The 10,754-nt window shown below is 42.3% G+C and overlaps 1 protein-coding gene across 1 annotated transcript; it reads left to right on the forward strand.

Annotated features, from left to right (window-relative positions):
- Positions 1-430: 430 nt before the first annotated feature.
- KL (klotho) lies at positions 431-6,368 on the forward strand (the record flags this gene model as incomplete). The annotated part of the gene is made up of 2 exons (XM_010144326.1): positions 431-1,547; positions 6,031-6,368. Coding segments are annotated over 2 exons (1,455 nt in total), but the record flags the coding sequence as incomplete, so codon positions are not given.
- Positions 6,369-10,754: the final 4,386 nt, after the last annotated feature.

Here is a 10,754-nt window from a genome sequence, read left to right on the forward strand (position 1 = left end):
CAGTTTCTCTGTAGGCTCTTCTTAATCTTGAAAGCAAAATATATTGGAAATTACTGTGGTCTTTGCAGAAGATCTGCTTCTCTGGAGATCTGTGGCAGGCTTAGTGCCTTATCCCTGAGCAGTCCCTTGTTTCCCATACAGACTGGAGCAATCTGGAGAAGTTACAAACATGGTGACCATTAGCATAAGCTTGTTTGGGAGGTAGGATGAAAATGATATATAGATTTGGTACTTTCCTGATGTCACTTGATAACAGATAATTCATTCATATGAGCCAGCTGAGAGCCATATCCTAGCTGAGAGGCGAGACAGCTGCTAAATGCGGTTTTCACTTATGATATTCTTTTACTTTCCTGTGCCCGATGGTTATGATGTTCCCACCTACCTAGAACAAACAGCTTGAATCTGGTATGTTCTTCATTCTACCTAGGTAGACACGACACCCGCCCAGTTTCTTGACTCTAATGTTTATGTGTGGGATATTCACCAGACAAAGAAGCTTATTAAAGTGGACGGAGTTTTCACCACGAAACGCAAGCGTCACTGTGTTGACTTCGCTGCTATCAGGCTCCAGATCTCTCTTCTGCGAGAAACGCATGTCACACATTTCCATTTTTCACTGAAATGGTCTTTAATCCTTCCTCTAGGTAACCTTTCTCTAATCAACCACACACTTGTACATTATTATCAGTGTTTTGCTAGTGAACTTCTCAGAGTTAACATAACTCCTGTTGTTGCTTTATGGCAACCTATGGCTGAGAATCAAGAGCTTCCAGTTTCTGTTGCGAAATACGGAGCTTGGGAAAATCCAGAAACCATTCAGGCTTTTGTTGAGTATGCCAAATTCTGCTTTACAAGTCTTGGAGACCATGTCAAATTTTGGATCACAATGAACGAACCGCATGTGAAAAACTTGACATACACCGCAGGGCACAACCTGTTGAAAGCCCATGCGAAAGTGTGGCATCTTTATGACAAAGAATTCAGGAGATCTCAGAAGGGTAAAATATCTATAGCTCTGCAAGCTGACTGGGTAGAACCAGCTTGTCCCTTTTCCAGGAATGACCAAGAAGTTGCTGACAGAATTTTAGAGTTTGACATTGGCTGGCTTGCAGAGCCCATCTTTGGGAACGGCGAATACCCACAGGTGATGAGAGCATGGCTTCAGCGAAGAAACAGTGTTGACCTCTATAATTTCCACTTGCCTTATTTCTCAGAAGATGAAAAGAAGTTAATTCAGGGCTCATACGATTTTTTTGCCTTGAGTCACTACACTACTACCCTCGTGGGCTGGGAGAAAGAAGATGCACTGAAATATGACCACTATCTTGAAGTTCAAATGATCAATGACATCACATGGCTACACTCCCCCAGCAGAGCAGCAGTAGTGCCTTGGGGATTGCGTAAATTGCTCAAGTGGGTTAAATCAAAGTATGGCGATGTCCCAATTTATGTTATGGCTAATGGAATTGACGATGGCCTGAATATGGTGCATGATAAGCTCAGAGTGTATTACATACAGAATTACATCAATGAAGCTTTAAAAGGTAAGAGATCGTAGATAGCTTATGTGTCACAAATCGCAGTGTTAGTATACGCTGTGTGATAGAGTACGTTTAACTTAAAAAAAAGAAATGCTACACAGAATACTCCATAAATGAGATGTTATTATGGCATACAGTTTTTCCTTTGATTTACGATTGGTGTAACTAAACATCAGAAAGACTGATTGTGCATATATTATGCATAAGAGAGCAGAAGGACTTTTTTGTGGATTCAAGAAATTTAAGTAGATTTACGTGAGTAGCTCCACATGTATTTAGTCAGATTTTCTTCTTATTGCACTTCTACTGTTGTTTCACCCTATTGCTTCTCTCCACTGATGTGCCTCAGGGCTGGGTATGAGTTCTGTTCCTCATCTGTCTCTGTATCTTATCCAACTGTGATCTTATCCACAGTGATTTTCATAATAATTCAGCTATCTGCCTCATTATGCCATTTCCTGGACTCTCTCCTGCTATTCAGAACCCAAACCAATCTTTTTCTCTGTCTCAAAGATTCATAAGTTATAAGGCAAAAGGGAGACATTTGAGTCATCCTGTCATCCAACACACGTGTTTTTTTAAGAAAAGCACAGGACCCAAATGAGATGGTTTTACTGATGAAGACTCTTCTCCATCTCACTGTAAGCTGTGGCAGTGGGTAATTCTTTACTGTTCTTATATATAAGTGTACGTATAGATATCTAGAGGCCTTCTGGTATTAATTTCTTCAGCTTCAGCTTCAAGCCATTTTTTGGTGCATTTCCGTGTATTTTACCTGTGTAGGTATTCACAGACAGAATGAGTTCTCTCTCTCATTTATCTCTTTGATAAGTAACACAGACAAAGCTCTTTGTGTCCTATACTATAAAACATAATTTAGAACCTTTCAATTATTAAACTTTTTCCTGTTTGCCAGCATTCTTCTTGAGAGGGGTAAACCCAGACCTGGACACATTGTTCCTACCACAGCCACACCGACTATCTCAGGCAGGTCTAACATAACCTCTTATGTACCACTTTTGTACGTCTAAGCAGCCTTTTTGCCCATGGCAGCAGGTCGGTTACACACATTCTGTGGTTATCTATTTCAAACTCAGTTATAGATTCCTGCCCCCCTGGCAGAAGTCCCTCTGCTGAAGTATGGTCTGCTCGTTCTTTAACATTCTCACATTTGGTCATATTCAAATGCCAGTTGCTTGCTTGTGCAGAACTTGCTACACTAGCTAAATTGCATCTCTAATCTTTGTGTTGCTTACAAACTTTGTAAGAAATAGTTTTATTTTTCTTTCAGGATGCTGGTACATTTAAGATCATTAGATATCTTGGGGCTAAAAGCCAATCTCCATGACCGCAGCAGAAATGCACCTACTGTGACACCTACATGCAGTTACATCTCTAGACTTAGTAGTTCTATTTGAGACCATTTGAAATCTGTTTATTATGAGCTTCCCTTGACCTTGTAACATTCTGTTTTCTTGATCCAAATGCCATATAATACCACGTCAGTTGCCTTGTGAAGTTCTAAGTATATTACATCAAACATCATTACTTCTATTGATCTGCTGATCTCATACAAAAGATGTCAAGTTAGTTTGACAAGATTTATTTTTCATAAAGCTAAGCTGATTGGTATTAATCATATATATCTCCTGTAATTCTTGTTTACCAAGCCTTATATAGAATCATACAATGCTCTGGGTTGCAAGGTACCTTCAAAGGTCATCTAGTCCAACACCCCCCTACAGTGAGCAGGGACATCTCAACTTGATCACGTTTCTCAGAGCCCCGTACAACCTCTCCTGGAATTTTTCCAGGGATGGGGCATCTACCATCTCTTTGGGCAACTTGTGCCAGTGTTTCATCATTCTCATTGTAAAAAATTTCTTCCTTATATGTAGTCTGAATCTGCCCTCTTTTAGTTTAAAATCATTACCCCTTGTTCTGTCACAACAGATGTTGCTAAAAAGACTGTTCCCACCTCTCTTATAAGCCTCCTTTAAGTTCTGGAAGGCTTGTAATCTATTCCTTATAATTTATTCCACTCCTTTGCTAGGCAGTGAAGAACGGCTGGCAGTTCCATCATTTTCTAGGTCATCCTGTCCACTCTGTAAAGTATTTTAACTTCCTTCTCTGTAATTTCCACCTCTTTCACAAATTGCTGAGCATCAAGTGCCCAAGAGTTCCTTATACAACATTTTGAAGTACTGGCTGCATGTTCTCTGCATCTGTAGATAAAAAAAACTATCTTGGCTAAATTTGAGCTTATGGTTTCAATCTGTTTTTCCTGTATTGCTTCTCTCCTGCCTACCACTTCAGAGTGTACCAGTTCTTGGCGTTTCTGTTTTCAAAGCGTGTGTGGATATGGGCTTTTCTCCTGGTTCCAGTTTCCAGAACACCTGCACATCCCTGTTTTTTTACCGAACTTTGTCATTTGTACTTATCTGGTACCAATATCCTCCAGTGACTTCCTTGTCTTCTGTCCCACTTGGAAATAGCTCCTCTGTTTTTCACCTTAACCATCAAATGTAAGCCATATTTTCATATCTTTCCACCTTCTTTGTCGTGAATAACGAGCTAACTAGCCAGAATACTTGCCCTAAAGCTCACTCTCCCACTTCTGACATCATACACTCCTCCATAGTGTTTGGTCTGTCAGTAATACCAGCCTTTTCATGCTTTCTTCTCCTGCTCTGGTATTGTGCTTACACAGGGAGCAAGCTCTTAACCTTGGCATCAGATTTCTCCAAAACTTGCATTTTTTATGCAAGACCCTGTGCTGTAACTGAGGTGAATTACAAATCTTGCGTCCTTACCTCAGTGTCACACTGGAGAGAAATGAGAGGGCATGTGGTATATTTGTGCTCTCACATTAAAGTTCCTGTTCTGCCTTCTTCCTCCAGCTGGTTTCCGGGACTGCACGTGGCAGCATTTGTGTGTGTAAATGCTGCTCACCTGCATTATTCTGAGAGTGCCAACAGGTTTGTACAGATAAATGATTCCAGAATACAGTATGGGACCCTTTGGACTTTTCAGTGTTTTGTACATTTTTTCAGTGCTTTGTACACTCTTCCAGCACATCTTTGCCAGCTGAAAAAAAAAGAACAGCAGTAACCATTCATGTAACACCATTAAATCCACATGCAGTTTTACAAACACAAACTAATTATCCTGGGTAGCAGCTCTGTAAAAGGGCAGGTAAATATTATTTCATTTTACACAGAAAAAGTAGGTTAGAGGTGCTAAACGTCTTGCACGTTGCTGCAGAAAGAATTACTTCCACAGGCATATGAAAATTCAGCAATTGTTAGCTTTCAGTCCTGTGTTCATCTGCCAGAAGATGTTGCTTTAATTTGTTTAAAATAGTGGTTTTGAGAGATAAAGTATTACAGTTTGCATTTACTACTGTGGATTGATTGGTTTTGTCAAGTGGGACTGATGGCTCAAGGTTAATTAATGCTCCAGCTGCCAGACCTTTTCCAGTAGCAAAGTTAGTAGTTGGATTGAGGACATGTTCTCAGTAAAGACAATGCAGGTCATCTTGGATTAGAAACTTCGATTAGTAATGAGGGACTGTGATTTGCATGACTGTTCCACTTGCACTGGTGATATTGCAGTCCATGAACGAGCTCCATCTGCCCAAGTTTGAGGTCAGAGTTGTCCTTCTCCTAGGATGGTTGCCCGAAGGCTAGTGAGCCCATCCTGCCCATGGACACACCTTGTAAGGCTCCATCTAAGAGAAGGACACTCTAACCAAACCTACGACTGAGGACTTCACTGTCACCATCCAAGCTCGCTAGGCCCTGGCAGATGAACCTGAGGTGTAAAGGGTGGAGCCAGTTCCGTGCACACTGTGCCCCACCTAAAAAATCCAGGGCGCAGGCTCGAAGGGTGCACTCGTCGCTTGCAGTGAGCGTGGGAAAAGCCCTTCCCAAATCTTTGTTCGCGAAGTCAAGCCATGATGATGATGATTGCAGTCCATGACCTCAGCATGGGCACATCTTTTTCTGGTGTGACTCTGCCTTTGCTAGTGAGAAGTGCAGCCTGATGTCTTCTGTTCCTTGGCCGTCCCCATCAGGAGATGCTCTGCAAGGGAGAAGGAGCAATCAGAGAAATGGGTTGCAGAAATCCAGGTGCAGGAAAACCAAAACTTGTGTTCTTTCATAGGTAAAAAAAGGCCATCTTTTCAGGAGAGACTCCATACTGATCATTTAACACAGTCATGCACTCACAGCTGTGTTTACCAAGCACAAGGAAATAAATTGCAGGATACTCGCAGATCACGCTGCCTGGCAATGGCTGACAGATTCTTACTTTTTATGAGCACCACTTCATAGATGTACGTGTACCTTCCCTTATTTGGGGGAAGAGAAGTGCAGATGTGGGTTTATTGTGCCCCTGCCTCTGCTTTATGTACTGGCATATGCTACCGTTTTGAATGCCAAAACAGCATTTATTCATTTCTTCAACCCTTTCTTTTCTTTCATAGCTTACACCTTGGATGATGTTAACCTGCGAGGATATTTTGTCTATTCCTTTAATGACAAGACGGCTCCTAAATATGGTCTCTACAGTTACATTGCAAATCAATACGAACCGAAGCCTTCCATGGACCATTACAGAGAAATAATTGACAATAATGGTTTTCCTGGTCCCGAAACTCCTGAACTGCTGTGCCTTGAAGAGATCGCCTCGTGTCCTGAATGCCACTTCTTCCGAACCAGAAAATCATTGTTAGCTTTTATCTCTTTCATATTTGTTGCTTTTATCGTTACTATAGTTTTCATTACTTACTACTCCAAGAGGGCAGAAAGAAGGTATAAATAGAGCTCCCCCTTTGAATATATCACTCACTGCCCTTTCTCTCGCATCCCCTTGGGAAATCTGAAATAAGAGCGCACAATGTTGTGATTGTTTCAGCAATAAGAAGGCATTAACATTGCCTGATACTGCAGGACATGGACACTGAGAAGAGATTGCTAGCATATGGCTTCCAGAAATCCTTTTCTCTGGTTTAGTACCTTTGGCTTATGATTAGTCCTTAATTCCTGTGGCTGGAGTTATGTCACAACTTTCCCTGGGACCTTTAGTTGAGCTGGAACCTTTGTTTTGCCTCGCTGAGCTGGACAGGTGAAAGTATGTTTTGAAGACATGGAGTGATGGAAGAGCCTGAATGTCAAATTCTCCAAGAGAAGACTGGAGAGAAACAAAATGGTTTACTTTTCCAAATTAGGGTTTAATGCTGATGTTGCATCATCAGAGCCAGCATCTGCCTGGAGCAGGGAATGTGACTCAGCAGAGATGGAGGAGAATTGCACAAAGCAGCACTGGGGGAAATGACACCTCCTTTCCTAAAGCCGATGTGGGGGGAAGAACAGCGCGATATAAGTCTGTGCTGCTGGGAGCTCTTGGTAAATCAGTTAACTACTACTCAGGTTGCTGATGGCTGCATCTGACTTCAGGATGTCATTGGGAAACTACTAGCTAGGAAAGCAGTGGGGGTATGTTCAGGGATGGAGGGGTCATGCCGCCTGATGAGAAGAGATAGGAAGGGTGAAAGGGCTTCCCTTTGATTTGCTCAGTGAAAAAGCAGAGAGCAGGGGCTGGCAGGTCGTTGCTGTCTCAGTTGCCAGAAAGCAACCCTGTGCCCTGTTGTGCTGTAACCATGGGCATGGCAGGACTGGGACACCTTGTTTCTGCACTTCTCACAACAAGTTGCACACAGCTGTCACTTGGCTGCTGCCTGGCCACTTACCTGCTGGAAACTTGTGGGTAATTTGGTAAGATGGTCTCTACATGCCATTTGTGTTGAGTGTGGAGACTAAATCCCAGCATTTTGGTGTAATGATCCAACACTTTATTGCTGCTTTTGCCAGGGTCTGAGATCTTGGGACTGGTGCGCCAAGTCTCTTCCAGGTTGGCTGGAGGGTCTCCTTTGAGCAACTGAATCTGACCCTGTCAGCATTTCATCCCAAAGGATTACTGAACATCTGAGCACCTCTCATTTTTCTCTCAGCAAGATAAATTAGGAAAATGTTTGCAACATTGTTCATTACTAGATATATAGAGAGAGAATGGAAAAAACCTCCTACATTATTTTTCCTGCCTTGTGAATCACTGCATTAGGAGTGTCCTCGGAATAAAGCAGTGAGGTCATTTTTCTCTGCTGTTGTAACTCTAGGCCGGCATCGCCTTCAGCTGTAATTGTATTTTTATTGCCATGTGAATAATGTCACTCACTGGAAAGAATATTTTAAAGGAAATGTGCTCTGTGTTAATCAAGAATTATTTGTCTACTAAAGCTGATTATGCTATATTAACTGTGATGTTTATCTACTAGATGACTAGTAGATGACTGGATGACCTCCCAGGGTTCCTTTCAACCTGAATACTTCTGTGACTCTATACTGTAAATTAAAGCTTATCTAGGAAATATTATTTTTGTTTGTAATCTAAGATTGTATTTTTTCTTAATTAATCTGTAGAAATGGAAAAGAATTGGTATCTTATCATAGTGATTAATATATCTGTCCTCTAGTTCCAATGTTAAAATGCTTTCTGTTTGCACTAATGTATATTTTGGTATTGAGATTAAGGTGAAAAATTCAGAGAAAGTGATGAAGTATTAAAAATGTATATAAAAATTGTTTATAGCCTGATAGGGCTTGCTGAAGAAGGGGAAATTTTAAACTGCTGTGTATTTATGCGTTGGTACCTGGCCCAGTGTGGATTACAAAGAACGAGCTCTCCCTGAGCGTATGCAATGCCAAATGGCATTATCCACGGCACGGCAATGAATCACCTTGCAATACATGACCACAGGTACCGTCACCGTACACAACAAAAAGTGACATTTATTGAATACAAACTGTAGCCAGCTCATGCCTACTCATATGTGCATGTGTGTATGTTATAATTATTTTGCTGTTGATAAGACAAGAAGAGTCTGCAGCTGCTCTTTCTATGCCTCCCTTGGGTTTGAGGGGGTTCAGGGCACCTGGGCAGGGCAAGTCCAAAGGAGCCTGGGTTGCCGTACTGGTGGGCACTGGCCCATCCTGACACTTCACTAACGTTTCACCATCCAGCGACTTGCTGCCTTGTGCTGTGTAATGGCCCAGCCACAGGGCAACGTGACAAACAGCAGTCTAAGCACAGCGGAGACACGGCAGGCCCCTCCGTAGAGGCTGGGTGATATGTAACCACTGACAGGCAGATGGCACCAGCTGGATATCTAATTTGTAGGTAAATTGGAATTTGTTGCTCTGAAGCTGTGTGACTGCATCCACTCATGGTGCCGTGGCCCATAGGAATAACGCATTCTTTGGCGCCGTTCCCTTCATAAGAGTTTTTAAATATAACTGCAGAGCAGCAACCAGCTTGAGCTGGGCACAGCAGCAGCCAAAGGTTTCTCGTAAGTGGCCTGCCTGCGGTGCTGCCTGTGCACAAAACCACGTAGCTCTTGGCAAATAAATTGCACAGTGATGGGACAGGGAAAATACAGGCTGGTCTGATGGAGATAATGGTATGGTTTTGCCTCAGAAATCTGCTTCATTTTATGTAACCAGGGGCCAAGGCGAGTTTCTTGTCAATCTTCTTAAAAAAAAAAAAAATCACCCTCCACTAACAGTGAAGCAGCCCTTGAATAGGCAAAGATTAGGTACCTGTCCAAGGAGAATTGCTGTGTGCGCGTGCAAACTGATGTGGTAATCACCTCCTGTGACCAGGCTGAGGGCCATGGGGCTCTGCTTCTGTTCAATCCCCACCTGCAAGCAATGATCTGGCACTTCCCCCCCACCGTCTGTGCATCTAGAGCAGAAATGCCAACAGTAGCAAGGACTTTGAGCAGAGGGGACTCCATAGTCACTCTGCAAAGACAGCTCAGGGGAGGATGGTGTTTTATTTTCTGGAGGGCAACTGGAGTCTGCATGTGATGGATGTTAACATGCAGTGTCTTATGTCAGCGAGGGTATTGATTTTAACCATGTATCTAGAAAGAAATGTTGTTGCCAGTTTGCTCAATGCTCCAGATTAAACATGTTGTAAAACACAAAATTACATTTTTATTGAAAGTATTTTTGTGACATGACTGAAAAGCCTCTGTTTTATTTCTTGAAAAGATTGTGCACAGTGACTGTGGGAAGGATGTCTTTGCTAAATGAAAGAATGAATGTTACATTATTGTTAAAGGTTAGGTCTGGGCTGGCCACTAGACAAATGACAGATGCTCTTTATTAACCCCTCTCCCTCCCCAAAGGGGAAGAGAAAGGGAATAAGGGACAGAGACTTATGGTTTGGAAAAGAAATTTAAAACTGCTTTAATGAAAATAATAACAATAAAATGTATACAAAACCCATACTGAAGAACTCAATCCCCCTAATGGCAATCACACCACCATCACTGACCATTAAAGAAGAGGTCTTGACCCTCATGAACCCTCAGCTTTACACCAAATATGACATGAATGGAATGGAATGGGATGGAATGGGATGGGCTGGAACACCTTGTTGGTCAGTGTAGGGTCACCTGTCCTGTCCTGTCCTGTCCGCTCCTCCCCGCAGGTGCAGCCTCTGACTTACTGCACCCCCACCGTGGGACACAGGATTTAGCAGTGACCTTGGTCTGCACAGGAGCAAGTGTAAGCAAGAGCCTTTCTGCACCTCAACCCCTGGCAGTACCTGTAAATATCCAGCGTTGTCACTGCTAGCAGCAGACACTGTCTGCAGAAATACGCTGTTAACTTCATGAAGTGCAGTCACTTACTTAGAAGAGACTGAGCAGAACAGAGTAAGTTCTGTTCCAATTTAAACCAGCACAATTATTTTTATAACAATCTCAAAACTGAAATAAAGATAATGTATGTAATAAATTGCAGCATGATCTTACTGTTTAATCTGTTCAATTTCTCTGTCTGCCACATGAAGTACAGGGTACCTCCTCTGCAAGCAGTTGGTTTGTTTTCCCAATGGGATATAAATAACTGCGGCTGTTGCTGGAGATTGCTGGGGCCTGTGTCTAAGCAGAGTTTTTTTCTGGCAGAGCTAGGGCTTTGGGGGGGTTTTGGTTCTTTGATTTTTTGTCGTGGGTTGGTTTTGTTTGGGTTTTTTTGAGTGACTGCTGCTATTTAAAAAACGTGTGGAAGTAACCATACCGATATGAGTGTTCTGTTGTGATAGCTTATTCCATAGTAACACTGCAGTAAATATGACCGCTCT

The sequence above is a fragment of the Buceros rhinoceros genome, unplaced genomic scaffold, assembly GCF_000710305.1.
Source record: "Buceros rhinoceros silvestris isolate BGI_N320 unplaced genomic scaffold, ASM71030v1 scaffold39149, whole genome shotgun sequence".
In the NCBI taxonomy this organism is placed as follows: domain Eukaryota; kingdom Metazoa; phylum Chordata; class Aves; order Bucerotiformes; family Bucerotidae; genus Buceros; species Buceros rhinoceros.